This window comes from Ixodes scapularis, unplaced genomic scaffold (genome assembly GCF_016920785.2).
Source record: "Ixodes scapularis isolate PalLabHiFi unplaced genomic scaffold, ASM1692078v2 PGA_scaffold0__279_contigs__length_252992795, whole genome shotgun sequence".
In the NCBI taxonomy this organism is placed as follows: Eukaryota; Metazoa; Arthropoda; class Arachnida; order Ixodida; family Ixodidae; genus Ixodes; species Ixodes scapularis.
Genome location: NW_024609835.1, coordinates 40,225,716 through 40,246,365, shown reverse-complemented (window position 1 = coordinate 40,246,365; position 20,650 = coordinate 40,225,716). Strand labels below are relative to the sequence as shown.

Sequence of the window (20,650 nt, the reverse complement as noted above, 5' to 3'; positions counted from 1 at the left end):
CGACCGCTTGCGCTATCTCTTGTCTCCCGTGCGAAACGGCGCCGTGTTGTTTGAAGACCGGTGGCTTCGCTGCGCTTCCGTAAGAGTTAAGCCTTTTTGTTTCGTTATTTTTTCCTCAGGTAAATTCGGTCTTTGCAAATTTTACAAAAAAAAAAAAAAAAGCATCATTAGTGGGCAACGCTGCACAAAATCGTAGCGCGATAGGTTAAGAAACCGAATTTTGCGGTCGATTTAAAGAGCCTGGCCGCTACTTGGGACATCCGGGTGCTTCGAAAGTAGCGTATGGTCTACTCACGAGCAGGGCCGAGGTGCCAGGGCGGCTGCGCCGTCGCAGGCCTTTGGCGTTCCTGACCGAAGGTTGGATGTCGGGGTGTTCCTTGGGTGATAATCTTCCCCGTGATCATACTGTCAAATCTGGGGATGCTTGAAGTAGGGTTTTAGAGGTGAATTCTGAGGAGCGCTTGTCTAAAGCTGCCGGCTATTCGGAAGTAACTTCTTTTCCACGCAGTAGTGTATGTAGTACACGACCGCAAGCCGGTACGATGCTCATCTATCTTTTCCTCACCCAGATCGAAACGGGCAGGGGTGGGGAACCCGGGATCTTGTGCCCAGGATCCTTGGTCAACGCCTTGGTTTCTGCAGCGCGAGCTTTCGCTCCACGTGCTTCAAGCTCATGTGCGCTATCCCGCTCGGCCACCGATCTTGCTGGCTCCTGGTTGCCGGTGCTGTGGCAGCTCTGGCGTGAAGAAGGACGAAAAGCGGGTGCGGGGCTCGCGGTGTGTGGGGGGCAGCGACTGCAGCACCGGGGGCCGCACGGAGGGCGCGAGGATGCACAGAAGCCAGGACCGGGGCGCGTCGCGCTGAGGGCCGTGGCAGCGACGGCGGCAGCGATGCCGTCCGAGGGCCGCGCCGAGGAGGGCTCGCCCAACGATGGGTCCGAGAACGAGACATCGAGCATGGGCGAGGTGTCCATGTGCCGCATCTGCTTCAGGGGCGCCCGCGCCGGCAACCTGCTTTCGCCCTGCAACTGCAAGGGCACTATCGGCCTGGTGCACAAGGAGTGCCTCGAGGAGTGGCTCTCACGCCGCAACACGGACGAGTGCAACATCTGCTCCTTCCAGTTCAAGGTGCCTTCCCTTCCACCGCCCCGATGATATAACAAAAGCATGCAGCCGAACCGGTGAACTTTCAATATCTTGAACACTCGAGAAAGAGTGCACAACTTACACACAGTTCTGTGTGTGCCTGTGTTCTCCACTTTTTTTGGTCCTAAAACTCAGGCGTTCAAGATGTTATTTTTGCGTTCGCTTCGGCACGCGCTGGCGGTATTTGGTACAACTAGGAATATTGTCGCAACAAGAGATGTCGTTCACCGTTCCCCCATACGTCCCTAAAGTTTATTGACTTTACCTGTTGAACTTTGAAGACAACACGAGGAGTTGCGTTGCGAACCTACGAAACCAATTATTTCTACGGATCGCGGAAGCGGGGAGGGGTGGGGGTTTGCGCAATGACTATATCACGTGCTAAAATACCCCATTCCATTTATGTTGCTTTTTAAACGCTCAATTCGTGCAGCATTCAGTCAGAGCGACCAACCTTCAACGCCCCATCACGTCTGCTCCGAGCTGATCACTCACAGACAGACCTCACGCGCGCAATATGTGCCACGGCACTTACACCGGCGTACCGAGTCCCACCGAGGGATCACTACAAAACGCTTAGCGGCAGTTGCGACGGAAGAACGTGACGACCGCAGCAAGTAGCAGATCGTTCTGGCATCACGCGCCGCCGACCACGCGCAAACAATGGAGCCACTGGCGGGGACAATGGCACGATGCGGAAGGCCGCTTTGCCGACCCAGGCAGCGGACGGTAGCGCTTTACGTGCAAGGTAGCTGGGCTCTGGTATTTACCGAAAAACGAGCCTCACAAATAATTCTGTTGGCTGAATGACATTTCGGCGAGTCGATGTAAAACTGCCGGAAGTCCAGCCCCTGCATTGGGTTTGCACCTTTGCTCTCTTCAAGTTCATGGTGTCTTGTACAAAAAATGTTGTTGCTTGGATATTGGCGTCGACACTTGTCGTTGGTGGAGTATAGTAAGGCTGTCTTACGCATTTTTATTCGCGTGTGCTCGACTGCGTTGCAGCCGCTTTTAATATAACCGCTTATGACGAGATAGCGCACTTGGGCCATCTATCGGGTAGCCTTGAAATGCTTCCGATCTGTGTACATATATATGACGCATCATTATTACTTCGTGATTCAAAACATTCTTCGAAGGGCCGGCGCGAACTAGGTATTAATGTCACTCTACGAAAGCACCGCCTGCTAAAGCTCGACGTCCTTCTTAGTTTCTCGACTATTGGTTTTCGGAAAGGTTTTTGCTGAAACTCCATTTCGCAGAGCTCAACTGGCCATGCATATTCCGTTCGAAATTAAGCTGCTACCTTAAGACATCAGCATCGGCGCAGTGGCGGATTCAGAGGGGGCGGAGGGGGGGGGGGGGGGTTCTCAAATATATCATACTCTGACCTTCCCCCCCCCCCCCCCCCCCACACACACACACACCTGCATCCACCCTTACATCGACGTATGCCTCTGACTTCACGTCAAGAAGGCTGTGGCTCTGGGTGTCGATGGAGCACGCGCGAATGTTTCATGCTTCAGGTGCAGTGCCTGAAATGCATATCCAACTGGTCTGTTCGCCTTGTATTCCGCCCACGCATTGAAAGTGGTCCCATAACGGCAAAACATGACGTCTTAACCACCGGAATGCCATGCTGTTTGATGTCGCGATCCTGAAAAAAAAAAAACGCAAAAATACAACGAAAAAAAAAACAAAAAAAACGGGTGAACGCTAGTGCCGCTGTCGTTACGGCGCCCCAACTCCCGGTTGTCGAAGCTTCCGTGGACTTTCGAGTCGAAGAGCGACCTGGAGCTGAACAGGAGTCAACCACATCCACCACCGCCACTGTGGCACCGCCAGGATTGCGGCCGGCGACAACGTGATTCTTTTTATGATGCCATCAAGCAAAAATCGAGGAACCATTTTTTTTTAGAGGGAAGGGGGGGGGGGGGGCGGGCGGTAAGCGAACCAGTCGGAGACACGTTCCAGGCACCGTACCCCAGAAAATACGGCGTGCAAGTTCGTCTGCTCCTTGCGCAGCTCCTGCCTTTGTTTACCCCCCCCCCCCCCCCCCCCACACACACACACACACACCAAATGAGCACCTTAACCAATGACTGTGTGCGCTTGGCTGGCTGCCTCGTCATCGCTCTCTCCCTGCACGTTTGCTATGCTTCCTTTCATTGTCGTGTCCCGAATCGCATTCCCATGCGACAAAGACGCACTTTGGAACACTTGCTCAGCGTATTCGCAACTTCAGCAACCCATAGACGACGCCATTATTGGAAAAATGTGGTGGTCTAATACAGGTCGTGCCATGCCATGTGCCAGCTCAACGCACAACGCTGGGGCGTCAGCGAGCGAACATTGGGCTCAAGATGGTTTGCTCCGCTTTTTATCATGCACGTGTCGAACCTGCGGCGATGCGCTGGCGTAAGTGAGCTTCCAGAAGCTCGACTTTCTTCGAGGAAGCGATGAAAGGACTTCCTACTGTCCTTCCGCCGTCCTGATGAAGGTTGATAAACGCGGAATGTCTGGTTCACACGGTTGCGTAGGTCGCGTGCAGAGCAACCTGGGAACCGGCTGGTACTGCAGTTACGGTAGAGTGATCGGGAAAACTGCTGTATCGCGCAAACCACCGACAACATGTAATCATGGAAGCCACGAGAGATGAGCAGACATCGCGAAAGGACCTGTTCATGCCAGTTCAGTGTTTTTCCGATAGGTGCCGTCCGTTTTGCTGGAGTCACGAATATGCTTGTGCGAATTCACTGAAGTTGTTACGTTGAATTTTGACGTTGCCAGGCTGGCGATTAGAAAAGGGGGTAAAATTCGAAGGGTTCATATAGTCGATGGCAGATTAAGAGTATAGTGCAAGCTCCTGCCACCTCTTTCCACAATAGAAGAGCGAACGCTGTCAACACCGCCAGCGTTCGCTCTGCTGCAGGGGAAAGAACTGGGAGGAGCTTTCACTTTCCTAACCGGCCAACGACCTAGAGCTATTTGTTCTTCATACTACTTTTTTTTAGTATAGGTCCACGGAGGCTCTATTTCATTTCATGTCGCGCAATTCAGCTTCGTCCAGATTAAACGTGGTGACTGTTCACGGGAAAACAGTCTATGAATTGGTTTACAATACACGTCAATTGTTTGATTGTTTCGAGCAACAAAAAACGTGTGATCGAAATACACTGTCACGCGCTTGAAACATCGATTTATTTTAGTTTTGTCGTATTTTCACTCGCCGCTGCTGTATTATTATTGTTTCTCGCGTTTTTTTGTTTTAGAATTGTTTTCGCAGCAATTTTGGTTAAAAAATTCAGAAATAATGGTATCTGAAGAAGACCGTGCGGCGATTGTCGCGCATAACAAGCGGGGAATGCCAATTCCGGATATCGCCAAGCTTTTGAATTTCGACCGAACACAAGTCCTTCACGACCGCACCGAAATTTTTGAGAACCAACGCGAACTGCTCTCCAAAGGAGCTCCGCGCGTTGTAACCCGGAAAATGTCAATTTTACGAAGTCGGCCATGATCTGGGCTGGAGAATCCGGATTGGACAAGACCAAATTGGTTTTTGTCCCCAAAGGGGCAAAAACTAACGCCCAACCCACCGGGAGTTCATTGTTTAATTTATATGCAATATTTCCTGCCCTTTCGAATTGTGCATGAAACGATTTTTTGTTTTGTTAGCTAAGTAAAAAGTTATGGCTGTTTTTTTTTTTTTTTTCGTGGGACAGTATTTTTCGATCATCCTTCTAACTCACTGCACATATTTTTCACTGGTGTTATGTGCTCGTTCCGCGTTAGTGTGGGGTAAAAATATTAATGCTGGTTTTATTGAATGAAATAAACTGATTTATCCAACCGGGCGAGCGTTTCTCCGCTCTGAGCAACATTGGTTAGTCTTGGCAAGGTTCGACGTATTAAATCGCGTTTATCGCGTTCTACGACGACGTTCACTACTCTACCCAACGTAGAGGCTAAAATATTTAAGCTGGCGTGCTGGTATAGGTTTAATATGCGTATCAAATACCAAGGGTTCTTTCAGTCTCGGGTACTCACTATCAACTATTACCTATACTTGGAAGAATCTGCACGCTACACACCAAAAATAAATTAAAAAAAAGCTCAATAAATTGTTAGTGACTTTTCTTTTAATACGTTGACTGAAATAAAATAGTCGCAGTACATATTTTAATGCATTTTTTGGGAAATCTTTACATACACTATAAATATTTCGATACAAGAAGGGCAGTATCTGGTACATAAAGACTTGTCAACTGCCAGCACACTAGACACTTGCATACACTTTGAAAAAAAAACGTCTGTGAGCTCACTTACCTGCAGAACACGGAGACAGCCAACCACGGTGAACGATAGCAGGATCTCAGCAAATGACGAAGCTAAGAAATGCGATTAGACCACTAAATGCGACGAGCACAGTGAACGTGACGTTTCACTCGCCCATTGTCCCTGCCCGCACTGCATGTTTGGATCTAACCGTATAATTTTTTAAAGCATCGGCATTCTCTGGGATCCTGATATTGTTCGCTGTGGTTGCCTGTCTGCGTGTTTTGTGGAAAAGTTAACTCAAGTACTTGCTTTTAGAGTGTATGTAGTCCGCTCAGCTTCCATGAACGCCAGCAACCTAGGAACGCGTTCGTTTTCGTAGATGACGAACCTATATGTTTAACTCATGGCCGCTCTTTGCAAGGTGGAGCGTACGCCCAAGAGCATCTGGGACTGGCTGCGGGACCCGGGCAGCCAGGCAAACCGCTGGTACATCCTGGTGGACATGTCGCTGTCGCTGTTCGGCGCCGTCATGCTGCTCGTTTCTGCCTGGCTGTCGGCCGTCGAGATCATCAGCGGCATCTCGTCCGTGCTCGGCTGCGTGCTCATCGTCATCATCGTGGTCCTGGCAGGCCTCATCTGCGTCGCCGACATCTACCTCATGGTACACGCACAGAAGGCATACACGCGGTGCCGATTGCATTGGCAGGGCGAATTCGCAGACGCTCCATTTCACGCTAATCTGGCCCTGCGCACGTGCAGTACCCACGCCCCGTGGGGGCTTGTTTGTAAACAAGCCCATCTCTTTCGCATGCCCGGCCTCCAGCACGCGCTCGTTGCCTCCCGCTGTGCTCTGCATGGCTGCGAGCGCATGGATGGATGGATGCTAACGGCTGTAACCTTTATAACGGGCGGTAGCTTTCGCCACCTAGCCTAGAAATTAAGAACGAAAAGTATGATTTCTTTCCTCCGCCATTTTGCTTACCCTCTGCGATTTCGTAACTACCACCAGGCGGCGTGGAATATCACCAGGATGACATTTCGGGGAATCGGTCAAAAAACTAAAATTATCACTCCCCCGCCTCTTTCCTCCGGCGTTGGAGCATGGTACGGGCGGAAAGCTATAGCGTTCCTCACGCCACTAGCAGAGGCACACGCCTCGTGCATTGGCGGACTTGACTCTATTTCTAAAAGAAACACATTGAGGGGCTTTAGGTAAACAGTAATTTTATCACCGCAAAAATAGACAACGCAACGCCGAACGCCGTCTCCGCCCAAATGTTGGGCTGGCGATCCGAACCAGATGTTAAAGTTTCAGAACGAACTGTTATAGTATTTAAAAAAAGTTATAAGAGACTTTCTAAGAGCTTCAACGGAAAAATTGTCCCGTTTACGGTAGTTTGCGCACTTCAGCACCATCGGGTTCGAATGACACGCGAACTCTGGAGCGCGTGGCCGTCGACACATTCGGCACTTCTTGGAGTCCTCTGAATACTGATAAAACTGCGCGGTGAAGAGTATACGGAGCTGCGAGGGTGTGAGTTCTGCTCCGATGTTTATTTATTTATTTACAATGTGGCGCAAAGACAACACAGAGAGGAGGCAGAGACACGAGAGAACGTTACTCACAACTAGGTATTTACTGAATGTATCGTGAGAGAGGTAGAAGATCTTAGAACAAAAATGTTGATGCCGAATATAATTTAAACTACACCAACAGCGGCATTTGGAGAGCACGCATGATCGTCCCCAAGTTCGAAACATGCGTGCTACTTTTAGCGCGCCCGTATGGATCCTTTTGTGTTATGTTTTTTTTTTTTTTTTTTCTTACCAAGTACGTCAACATGCTCGTCTATATTTCCATACACAGACCCCGTGACTCTGAGCGGAGTCACTCCATCGGAGTTGCTATTCAGGCTGAGGATACCCATGCCAAACTAAATGAGACTTCTAAAATGGCAACCAAGGCACGGGCGCGAGTGCATAACTGTACAGATTGCATGCTTTGCACGAGTGATTGCGCACAGAAACCGCTTTTGGAAACCACACGCCCGTGCCTTTGCGAGCTCTGCAGCCAACAAGCACGCCGCGGCGTGCTTGACGGAACTACATCACCCCGACGTCTGTAAAATCTCCGGGCCCCAGAGCACCGAAAGAGGGGGATTTTGAGTTTGATCTGATAACGCCGGTTTCGTGTTCGTTTCGAGAGAACATCACCGGAGGTGTACAGGGGCTGTTCCTTACGATATATTTTGGGATAATTATTTTACGTATTTCGCATTTCACTCTCACTGAAAAGAAAAGCTAAAGCATGATATACTTGATAAATCCTAAACTAGTATAGTCTGGCCTTTTAAAGCACGAGGCGGTACAGGGACACATTACAACATTTACTGGGTTTATTAATTAAGCTTGCCCACTGCCAACAAGCCTGAAGGCTGCATCATGCACTGCATTTACAGCCGTAGTCTACACTGCAGACAGTACCACTGCTTCTACATCTTCGCGGGTTACTGCAGCACAAGACCTGCAGTATACGAGAATGAGTGCACAATGCAGTCGAATAAAATTGCAAATCAAGCAAAACGGGGAACTAATTGTATAACCTATAATAGCCTGGTGCATATATTTTCTTTTCATGCTCATGCGACGGTGAAAAAGGTACTCCGTAGTCGTTACTTTAAAAGGCGTTTAAAACAGGCCAGCCTAAATAACCTCGTTGTGACTATATTTTATACCTCGACTCTTCTCATGGTCGGTGACAGGTTAAGAACCGAGGGCGACGGGAGAAAGGACGAGCACTGAGAAGGTTGGAGAGAGGGGAAACCTCCTCTTCAGCCTTTCTAGCCCTTGTCCATTCTCCCTTCGTTCTCGGTCCTTAACTTATCACCAACTATAATGTAAAACATAATTTGAAAGTAACATGTTCATCCTTGCTAAAAGAAAACTGCATGGTAAAGGGGGCACACCTTTCCTAGGATCTAGTGGGCTGGTTAGGAGAGCATGGAGTACATACTGCACACTAAAGAGCAGTACCAGGTAAAGTGGCAAGTTAATAAGGATGTCCTCACCAGTGAAACGACTCTAAACATTGCTCACAGCAGACCATCTTCAGTTCTCCATCACCTTTTTCCTTGCAAAGACTACAAATCCACAGTTCATTGCTCCTCTTCGCAGCAACTGTGAGAAGAACAATTGCTGTTCAAAGCTCAAGCAGCCAAAAGTATGACACCATGGAAAAAATATGACAATGCATGCCGGAGGAAGTCAAGAGGGACCATGCATCTGGGGTTAAGTATTTCTTGAGCCTTGGGAGGGAAACCCTGCGGTCCAGCAGAGCTGGGCAAGGCTTCTGGACGAACTTCCACATCAGCCTCCTCCAGGAGGTATGATCCATCCAGCACGCGTTGACAGAGGCGCTTGTCAATAAAGCCAGCCGACTGAAAAGATGAAATTCAAAACAAAGTTTAAAAAAATATTAACAAAGTTTTTTTTTACATTTTGTTTTTGCCTTTTTAGACAGATGATTGATTGGCACAGGCCCGTCTTCATCCAGTTCCATTGCTCGCTTCGGTCGGTTCCGTAGCTCTCACTTTGATGGACGTCCTCGGCTCTTCACCTCAGGGAGTTTGAATTGGTAAGCGGCAGTGCATCCTTGGCAAGCACTGCGTGGTGTGTCACTATCCGGAACAGTTACATTGCTTCTGCTGCTAACACATCCAGTAACTACGTTGACTTGTTCTTGGTCAGTTTCCTCCGGTAGATTGATGTTAGACATGATGGCTGGGCGGACATCTTGTCTAGTGACATTATCCGCTACTTCAACATCTTCATGGGAACCTCTTGACGTTACATCCTTTCTCTTCAACCAAGAGGCATTCACAGACTCGACTAGGAACGCTGGGCGTGTTGCAAAGTCGTCTGCGACACCTCCAAGTGTTCGGATTGCGTCGTTGTATCGCTGGTTCCGGTTCACCTTCTCAAAAGAGGGTCCTGGCATCGATAGTATTCTTGGTTCTTCGGAACTGCCAGCGTCAGGGTTGCTTTTCGCAGAATTGTTAAGGAACTCCAGTTGGCACGACCTAAACCAGCACTTGTGAACAGCTTTTCAAGGAATGGTGTTAGATCGAACTTCACACAAACGGCGAGGAAATGTCGACAAAATAGTCCCATTTTGGAGTATGGGGTGCGGCTGCACGACTAATCCTTAAACGAAACCTTGTGGCAGACGTTGGAGCAACTGGATGAGACAGAGGAGAGCATTTTAATCTCTGGAGGAACGTCTTGTGTCTTGGCCAGCTCGTCGTTTACTAACTTGCGCTCCAAAGTATAAGCACTTTGGAGCGCTGCTTCTGGACATCTTCGGATGCTTGGTAAGAGTAAAGCTCAGAAGTCTTTAGGAGCAAGGTCTTGTGACAAACCTCGTGAAGCATGCTACTTGATAACTTCAGAAGTCCACGCAGCGCTTCATGGAGTTTTGACGACGAGGACAGGACATGTTTTATCCTGGCGTTGGGTGATTCAACACGGTTGGTAGTGTCGTTGCCGCTTGTTAATTCACGGTCGCAGAGGTGCCGAACTCACATCTCGGGAATGCTGTCCCAGTTTTCTGCGAAATAGCTGGAAACATCTGCCCTTGCAAACCTTTCGAACTCGGCCTTCGCTTCTTTGAACTTGTCTGGAGTAGGAGCGTGCAACATCTCACCAAAGCAGCTTGACAGACGTTCCCGCTCATCTGATGACTTGGCAAGCTGTCCAACCTCAGCTCGAAACGCTTTGAACACATGAAACTGACATAACTGAGCTGCTGGTGCACTCGGGAATGTCGTTCTGACGGCCGTGATTTCAGTAAAATCCTTGTCCACGATTTTTGTTTGCTGTTGCCGTGTCTTCTTTTACAAATAGCTCCGAAAAGGCGCGTGACGACATGCTGTTGGTCAGACGAGACGAAACCATATGCCACAACCTGGCTACAGCCCGACCCAACTTGAACCATCAATACGAAGAGGGTATTCGAAGTTCGTTGACACAATATGTTGCATTGAGGAGAAGAACTTCCGGGAAACAATTACATGCTTGCTGCATGTGAAGTGTTTTGACGAACAGTATCTGAAGTTTCTTGTTCTCGTCTGTGATGGCAAGCACTTTGGCATCGTAGGTGACGTTAGAGTGGCTCACTTCCTTTAACAGCTAGCTTGCTTCGTCTTGTCTATAAGTCACTTACCTCAGATTGAGGTATATTTTGCGATCACTGCTTTTCCTGCACATAAAAACAATGAAGAAAATGACGATCAGGCACACAAAAATATCTACTGAAATAAAAACATAAACTATCACCTACCACTCTGTTCTTTGAGCTCCTTCACGATGAGACTAGGAAGCACATTCAGCTCCATTAACGGTTTCACAAAGTCGATCTCTTCGGCATTCAGCTGGCAGCACTCGGGATACGTCCTGAAGATTTTTCGTGGCTTACTTCGTGGTTGTGTTCTGCTTTCAGCTCCGTGATCTCCAGCTTTAGACATGCACGTCGCGCCGTTACGAGAACTTTTGCTGGGCAGTATTTTTTCATTGTCCTAAGCAGAAAATACAACTAAGTGTCAGCCCTACACGTCCCCGCCAGTACATCGTGATCCAAAAGAGCGATCCTGCAGAAAGACTTATGCCACGTGTTATGACATGAGCGCTTACCTTTGGTGCGGACGGATTCCTGTTCCCGTGGTTTTTGTGGTACTACCGTGCTTGCACGCGTACGACACGTTGGCAAACTTTAGTTTCCGATTAAGCCGGGGCAGGCCAGGCGAACGGCGCACGTTCACCACGCTAACAATCTTACTTGTTTTTGTGACGAAAAGAGTGTTCGTTGTCACTTGAAAGTCCCTTACAGCTTGGACAAATTCCGCGAATCTGTTTGCTTTGCATCGACATTAATCTGGCACCGACGTGGTGCTGGCACCTCACGCACACGCTCAGGATCGACCGCCATAGTCGACGCATCCACGTGTAGTAGTGCTGGCACCATAGGCGTGCGCAGGATTTTTCATTAGGGGGGGGGGCGAGGTTTCCCAGGAGCGCCCCCCCCCCTTTTTATCAACGCACTCCCACTGATGTCCTTCCGCTCATATTGTAGTGCTTAGACGACATATGGTTATGAAACGTTTATTTCAACAATATTGAATTGTAACACATAGAAAATATTATTAAGCAGTTGGTTTCACTTTCTTGTGAAACGTCCGCAAAGAAAGGCAGTCCCTGCGCAGCTGAGGCGTCAGTGACACAACGCGCGTACAAAATTGTTTTATTCTTTCTAAACCATGCAGAGAAAGATACGACACATATGCCATCTTTAACAGCACAGAATATGTAAAAATATTGCCTCAACGTGACTCTGCTAGCATGGAAACTTTAGTATACACACAGGGCAAACGGATGGGTGCACCTACACATGGCGAAAGCTGTCACATGGCGTCTGCAACGTCCATGCAGCGGACCGAAAAACGCCACCCAATACACAACGTAATGGCAACGCTTAAAAGCACGAGAATATACCGCAGATTAAAGGGAAACTCCGGCCAAAACTCAAAATGAAATAAATTACTGGTATCAATGTAGTGACACAAAATACGACCCCAGCCAAAATATCACGTCCGTCGGACGCCGCATTCTCAACTAATGCCGATAATAAAAATGCGACCCGCCGCGAGCCGCTGCTCCTTAGCGGGCGGCCAGCGGGTTGCCGATCGCTAAAGCAACATTGGGCTGTGACGTCCGTATCGTTCTCTTTTTTTCCTCCGGTCCGGGCGTTGCGCGGAGTGCGCTTCTTTGAGCCGCTACCACCGCTACGTCGGCTTGTGATTGGCGTGTTTAGTCGTTGCTTTTATCTATAGCCCGTGTAGCTTCGGTATAGCCTTTTGTTTATTTGCTTGTGAGGACCCTAAGACTCGTTTTAGCGAGCAACTCGGTGCGCCTAAGACTGCCCAGCTGTTCTTCGAAAGATGCCGAGTGCAACTTGTAGCGCTGTGGGCAGCTCAAACAACCCGCTGCGCAACACGGAGGTGCTTTTTCACAAGTTTCCAACGGACCGGAAATTGGAGAAGGTGTGGGTGAACGCTGTTCGACGAGTGGACTTTGGACTTCGGCTTTTACGCGCGAGAGGAAAAAAGAACGAAAAAACAGACGTGTAAAGTTCAGCACGTGTGTTCGGGCGCCGCGGCCCGCGCCGGAGAGCCTCAAAGCTTCATGTCTGGGACTGACCAACAGCGCGAAAGCGAGAGGGCCCCCAGTACTGTACGTCACTGGCAGCGCGGCGTAGAGCAACGCCGCTCCATCCACGGAGCCCCAATGACAATTTAGGCCTAGCGACGAACACGGAAGATCGCAAATACGGCGACAGCCGCCGAGTACGGCAGCGAACGAGTTCACTCGTTTTCCAGTCGCTAGCTTTTGGGTATACAAGCGACGAGTACGGCATAACGCACGCACGGCGGCGGCCGCCGAGTATGGCACCGCACGAGTTCACGGGTTTTTCAGTCGCTAGCTTTTTGGGTATACGCACTAACTCTTGCTACATGGGCTGGATAACTACCACGTATACAGAATTAAAACAAAATCAGGTTACCTCCTATCTTTAGACGGCTAGCGCAACAGAGGTAGGTGCCGCTCGGCCTGCGTACTCGTTGATTGAGAACGATCTTGACGTCACGTTCACATAGCAGCCGATTCCCAGTGTTGCCGGAGCCTCGAGCGGCAAGTTTCGGTTTTGTTGGCCGCGCCCCAAGCAAAACTTTGAAACGTCAATATCTTTAAAACTATGCACAATAAGGAGAAAAAAATTACACCTTGCAATTCAGAGACGCTGACCGCACTAAAAACAGTCATAATCCCAAAATCGAAAGTATGGACCGGAGTTGCCCTTTAAAAATACGAGAAACAGCAAGTTACAATATCTAGTAATTATTGAAGATAAACGCTATGACATGCCATTTTTTTTCTTCTGAGCATCCAAATGTACAGATCATAATCTTACTTTGTGGCGCTTGATAGAAACATGTAATAGAAACAAGGGCTATAATTACTTTTTTTGCACAAGATAACAGGCACGCATTATGTCATGCTCAACAAACATTGTACAAACTAATGGATGTGTTATGTGGTGGTAAACATATTTTAAGACTAGATTACTAAAAATGTGTAGCACGCGGGAGATATAGTACTTTTCACCAATCGGTGAAAAGTCTACAGCAAAATTCTACGCGATTTTGTCGCGAACTGTTCGATGACTGACTCAGAACTTGTTGACAATGCAATCTGTTGCTCAACGAATGGTAAAAGCAGCCACCAAAGCCGATCATGACTCAGAGTTGATCTCAGCTTTGTTTTCACAATGGCGAGCTTTGAAAACGTCCGCTCGCATGCGCAGCTAGTGACAAGGACAACTGCAAAGCCTTTAAGGCTTTGCAGTTGTCCGTGTCAGTTTTTCGCCAACGGCTGGCCATAGACGGCTTGGCGCCTGGAAGGTTTTTCGCCGACAACTGGCCGTAGACGGGTTGGCGCCTGGCGCTGCGTCGCGGCGTCTTTTTATAGTTGTTTTTTTCGTTGCGCGCACTAGAGGGAGGGAACTTTGGCGTCGGTGTTTTATGCCGTCGAAAAAGAAATCATACCACCGGCGCAGTCGCGCCTCGAATCGGGCCAACTTTGCGCCCCCCCTAGGTGATTAGAGGGGGCGGGCGCCCCCCCTGCCCTCCCTGTGCGCACGCCTATGGCTGGCACCACGCACACACGCTCGGGCTGGCCGATATCCACTGCCCGTGTCCACCGCTAGATGGCGCGAGCTCCGCGCGTCGGGCATGAAGCCATTTCCGGTCGAGTTGCACTACACCGTGCGTATAGCTTTACTAACCTACATGCACGAGCTCGTGCACCTTGACCGCAAGGGGCTATACGCACGACGCGGATAGCTTTTGCTAGTTGGGGTACCCTTTTTCGGACGGCGAGTGTTTCACTGAAGAGCGTGTTAAGCTGCTAAGCCCCCCCCCCCCCCCCCCCTCCCCCGCCTGTGTTCATGGCATTTCGCGGCGACAGTCTGCGGCTGCTCATTACAGATCTATTAACCCACCTAATGCCCCGTAGACGCCGCTTCGCGGCGTCCAGCCGGCAACCCAAGGCCCCGCTGTCTCCCATTGTACCTCCAGAAAGAGAATCCCATACGATATAGTTCAACGAAATTTCGTCGATAACATTCCGTTTTTTTTTTTGTAAAGAACGTGAAAAGGAAATGTCGTAAATATTGCCAAACGCTCCAAACAAATTATTTTCTGAAAAAAAAAGTAAGGCATTATATTATTACTTACATAAATCATATACATTAGAAGTATGAAACTTTTTATCGGAAATCTCACACAAGACAATGCACAAAAGTGAGTCTTGAAACCAACCGTACCTGCATCATCAAGAGGCACTTCGCTCCAGGGGAGGCACTCACTTGATCGAATGACGTTTTAGCGAACGCCCACTTTTCACCGAATGACACATTAGCGAATAGTCGGACGCCGCGAAGCGGTCTTTTCGGGTGGGCCAAGTGGGTTCACATTTTCGTAATGAGCCCCCGGAGAATGTCGCCGCGAAGCGGCGTAAGCGCAGCGCGACGAATGGGTTGACGCGCGCCCCCTTTATTCGCTAAAACGTCGATTCGCCCAAAAGTCACTGTTCGCTAAAACGTCATTCGCTCAATTCTGCGTCGAGTATAACATATTTCTCACTAGCCAAACGTCAAGCATACCTTGTGAAGATTTGGCATCTTAGAGTAATCCAGATGAAACAGCTGCGACGAGTTCCGATCCGAAACCATGCACGACAGCCGCGCGCGGTCACAACCGCGATCCCTCCAAAACCGAAGTTGCCGCAATCTCGTGTCGACGGTGAAGGCAGTGAAGGCGCCAAAGAGTCCGGTCACGTGAGGTTACATCTCTATAGTTTCGGAATTCGTTCAACTAAAAAGGTTGGCTTCACTCTCCCTCTTATTGTGCCTCCTCTCGCTCGAGTCGTCCTTTCTTTCCCCCTTTCCCTTTTCAATTTCTCTTTTTTGGAGGAAAGAAAAATAAACAATCGTGCCTGCCAATCGTGTAGAGGTTACCCGTTCTTGTCTAAAAGGTTGCATTTTAGAGGTTACAACACAAGGCAGTGTTCACTCCCTTGTGTAATACCCCCTGGGCCTTCAAGGAATAATAAATGATGATGATGATGGTAACCACTAAATGTGATTCTAGACAAACAAAGAATCGCTCTTTTAACCTCTAAGGCAACGGAAAATTTATGAAAGCTTTAAGGGCGACGCCCGTAACTTTTAAGATAGAAGTTTCATTCGTTTATAGGTAGCCATAGACGGCACGGCGTTAAGAGTTTACGCTGGGAATTCCGTCACTGTTCCAATTTCACTCGAAGCCGATAGTATACGCTTCGTCGGCCACCATTTTCCCACTGAAAATTTCCAAATATGGCTTATAACTTTTGGATGAAATAACGATTCGTTCTAAAACTTTGGCATCTGGTACGGACCGCTAACGCTACATTTGGCCGGAGACTGAGCATTCGGCAATCTGTTATTTACTTTTCCACAAAAAAAAAAAAAGAACAACAAAAAACGAGAGCAGTTTAGATTTTTTTTTTTTTGTGACGAAACTTTTTTGTTTCTTTTTGTCTCTGTGTGCGAGAGTCGTTCAAAATATGAGGATTTGAAGTTTAAGGGCCCCATTCTCGTGAAATCCTCGCGCAGTGGCGAACGCAAGCGAGAGCTCCTTGCGTTCCTTCTCGCCTCGTCTGCCGAAGCCCTCGTGCAGCGGGCAGTGATTTCCCTACACAGCCCCTAGGGGGGGTGTACACCGCCCCTTGTTTTTCTTAAGGCACACACTTAATTCACAGCAACTCCTCCATTCTTAATACCCCCCCCCCCCCCCCCCCCCCCTTAAAATCTTAGACCTCCCCCCCCCCCCCCTAATTTCAATTCCTGGGGAAACCCCTGGCAGTGGGAGCACAGTTCAAAGCTATTTCGCTCGCGCTATTTGCACGTTGTTACGCGATTGCGCGGGGGGTCAGACCTTCTACCGATCGGCACGTGATTTTTGGAAGAGGTCTATTGACGCCATTGATGTAAAGGCAGGCACCAGCGGAACGACTAGGGGACGCGTTGAAGGCCCCTTATAACTCCCAAAGGTTCGATTTTCAATTAAAGCATGATTCAGATTACGGACGATTTTTGGAGGCAACTGAGGTACACCAGGCGTTCATATTAACGAGACATGGCTGTATAGCTGTACTACCAATAGACCGATCTCAACAGCTAGTTTTAGCACTCCGCCGGCCACTACGGCGACGTATAGAAGGAACTTTAATGCTGAACCGCATGTAAGCGATTTAGCGAGCGACAAGACGAGCGACAGCGACGAGAGTTAGCGACGAGAGTCAGCGACGAGAGTCAGCGACGAGCGACAGTGACAAGAGTCAGCGACAAGCGACGAAGATTTCTCACTATCGCTCGTCGCGTCGCTCGTCGCGTCGCTCGGTTTTTGTATTTCTAGAAAACGTCGCTCATTGCCTTGGTCGCCTGCTCCCTTCGCTTTCACGCGAATCGCCTCGTCGCGCGACTGACCGAGCGACAGCGAAGCGGGTCGCCGTCGCTTGTCTCGCCGCTCGCCAAATTGGTTACATGCGGTTTATACTTTAGCCTTTCTGCACGTGCGACCTCCTCGCTGCAGCTCTACTCGTGCAGAGCACCGCACCGCACGGCACGAGCCGTCGCGTACACTGCCACCTAACTCTATTGGACAATAAAAACTAAAGTTATGGCTGCGTCATGTATGCACCGGACGCTTGTTGAGATCGGCCTTTTGAAAAAACGACTGCTGTACATATTAAGCAAAAAAAAAAAAAAAAAGCTTTCAGCCTTTCCACTCTGGCGAAGAAGGAAGACCAGCGAAGCTGTACTATGGTGGCAATGAAGTAATGGCCGTCCGCAAGTCGGCAAGACAGAGTGGAAAGACTGGAAAGGTTGCCGCGATCTATGAGCGACAGCGGCAAGCAGGCAACCGGCAAACACAACACTCTGGACAGCTACCGCCATCTATGAACGACAGCGACAACCAGAGTGTTGTGTCGACATTTGTTTGGTACCGGACACGATCTTGGGGAACCTAGTCCTTAACAGCTCCGCTGTAAAAAAAAAAAGGAAAAAAAGTTTTCGTAAGTTTTTGGGTTTGTAGGTGCGCCACCACCACCAGGCGCTGTTACAGTGGCGCCAGAACAACTGGGGCGTCCGCCTGGTCCTGCCCGCGTCCGAGATACTGGCCGGGTCTCCGCCTGGGGCAATGAACGCGCACCCGCCGCAGTCTCCGCCGCCATCCGCTGGCGCCGCCCTGGCTCCGGCTCCCGGCACCAGTCCGCAGGGCGCGGCTGCCCTGCCCAGGGCATGAACTCACTCGCACCGTCGAGGTCATTCCTGGGAAGCTTGCCTCGAACTCGGTTGAACGGGTTGGAATCAAATGACTAAATTGAGACCTTCTCCTGGGTTTGGTGCCACGTTGCATTGTACGTGATAATAAAATGAGGATTGTGGCAGCTTGCATATCGTTAACTATTGTGGCGCATAATGGCGAAGATACTCCGATTCGATTTAAAGCGAAGCCGGGGCTAGAGGCTCGAGTATGTTGCCCCATAGCCTCCTCTATACTCACAAAGCCTGGCAGCTTGACCACGGAGCCATAGAATGCACTGTCGCAGATTTGGAGCGCGAGGATCTGGTAGCACAGAGCATCAAAGAGCCATTTCTCGGGGAATCTGAACGTCAGCGCACAGCTTTTGCAGCGGCGAGGACCCGGAACACACTTGTTCGCTCGGGAGAAGTGTGCTTCGGCGTCTCGCCGCAGCGGGGCGCCAGTCACGTGGCTCTCCTTTCATTCGGTGTCTGGCGCTCCACCTTTTCCTTTTCGGTGGTCGCTTCTCGTGGCGATCTGCCAGGCTTAATCAGTGCAGAGGAGGCTATGGTTGCCCCGACCGATGCTTGCACTGTGCGAAAGCGCGTGCTTGTGTATAAGTTCACAAATGTATTCAAATTCCACAAAAGCCGTAGATGAGAAACCAATGGAAAAGAGCAAACGACACTCGTGCAGACGTTCGATGCACATTTCTATCTGGGCCAGGTCGGCCACAAACCGCGTCATTGCCGTGGTATTGGTAATGGCGTACACAACTTCAAAATCGCCACTGTAACGGCTGTCTACGCTGGCGTGTATTTTTTAGAACGCAGCTCTTAGGCGCCCATTTCCGGCTTGAGCGGCGTCGCCGTCACCGTCGGCATCGGCGTAACCCTCGTAACCCTCGTGAAAATTACGAGGGTTACTCTCACGAAGGGTGCGAGAGTTAGTTACCCTCAATAGGGTTACCCTCACGAGGGTCTCGAGGGTTATGAGAGTTACCCTCACGAGGGTTACCCTCACGAGGGTTACGAGGGTTACTCTCACGAGGGTCACGAGGGGTACCCTCACGAGGGTCACGACTCGGGGTACCCCCTGAGGTCACGTGACCCCCTGATGTCGCGTGACCCCCCCTGAGATCACGTGACCCCCTGAGGTCACGTTACCTCAGGGAGTCACCTATCCCTCAGTACCCTTCCATCCTATTCCTCGGTACCCTTCCATCCTCCTCCTCAGGAGCTGGGCTCTAATCCGGCGTTACAGGGAGTTGTGAACGGCTTTCATTTTTATCCTAATGCTATTTAACCAACAAACACGTTACAAAGAAAAAAAAAGAGAAAACGTTGCGAGTAAAGATTAAAAAAAAAAAAAAAACCAAAGAAGAGGCCTGTGGTCTAGAAAATAGCACATTAGCAAGCTCGCTTTGTGTCCAAACACTCTATAGTAATTGCTTTCTCTAACGTCTGCGTTGGTGCTTGCTCGGCTGCCATTCCCAGTTTAAATTGACTTCTCCCGTTCCTTGTTGTTTCCGTGCGCGAAAGTCGTTCGGAAAATGGGGCTTCGAAGCGCAAAGGCCCCCATTTTCTTTCCGCACGCTTCTTTATTGACGCGAATGGTTCCAGGCACCGCCGGAATGACTCGGAGACGCATTGCAGGCCGCTCATATAACCCAAATATGAGCGATATTATAAACGCGTACGTTTTTTCGTTGTCCAGGTGGTTCGGACGCGAGGCAGTCCTTTATTTTTGCTGACAAGTGTTGGTATATAATTATTTTCTGTCCCTGGACAATCTATGTTCCAGGTCCGCATGAGAGGAAACCGGAGCAGGACGATTGAAATACCAAACGTATACTCCGTTCACCCTTAACCTGAGACTAGAAGCTCCGCCTTCAGTGCGATCTTTCTGCCCTTGCTAATACAAGTGTGAACGCACAGGCACACGCAACCAAAGCACTGCGGAAGCCAGCAAGCTCGTGCTGAAGGCGGAGCTTCTAGTCTCAGCTTAAGGGTGAACGGAGTATAGTTATACCCTAGTTACACTCTCAAGAAAACAGGGTGTAAAAGGGTGTATCGTTACACCCTTTGTCCCATATAATACACCCCAAAACTTCAATTCGACGTACAGCGCCCTACAGTCGAACAGACGGCCCCAAATTTTACGAGGGGCTTGATAGCCGTGTGGTACAACTTATTAAAATAGCTAATGTACGTGTTACTGACTACAAAAAAAATATTATCGGGGTTTTCTTGGCCCTTCTGTAAAAACTCGGATGTTTTTTTTTTTTTTGTGGTCTTTGATACGTACCTTAGCTATTTTAATAAGTTGTACCACACGGCTATCAAGCCCCTCGTAAAATATGGGGCCGTCTGTTCGACTATAGTGCGCTGTACGTCGAAATGAAGTTTTGGGGTGTATTATATGGGACAAAGCGTGTAACGATAAACCCTTTTACACCTTTTTTTCTTGAGAGTGTACACTAGCGCTCTTATATGTCATTAAGCCAACCACAGTGGACTCAATCGCGGTCGGCCGGAGTTACACGAAGGCGCTAACTGTCATTGAAACGCTAACGATCACTGAGTTCAACTGAGCTGGACTACCTCAGTTATACTACGCTTCACCTCATGTTGTACCACGGCGAATGTTAGGAGCGCGAGCTCATAGTGTTGACAGCTGCCTTTAGTGCACGAGAGCTTGTGCCGCAGGAGACGTGCCCTAGAGCAAGCAGCTCGCGCTTGTAGGCTTTCCTGCGGTACATCA

General features: G+C 49.4%; 1 protein-coding gene across 1 annotated transcript; it reads left to right on the top strand.

The window, feature by feature from the left end:
* Nucleotides 1-890: 890 nt before the first annotated feature.
* LOC8043349 (E3 ubiquitin-protein ligase MARCHF3-like) lies at nt 891-18,017 on the top strand. Its single transcript, XM_029969595.3, has 3 exons — nt 891-1,127; nt 5,848-6,087; nt 17,678-18,017. The coding sequence occupies exons 1-3, from the start codon at nt 891-893 to the stop codon at nt 17,885-17,887; spliced, it is 687 nt and encodes a 228-aa protein (XP_029825455.1). The 3' UTR covers nt 17,888-18,017.
* The last annotated feature ends 2,633 nt before the right edge of the window (nt 18,018-20,650 follow it).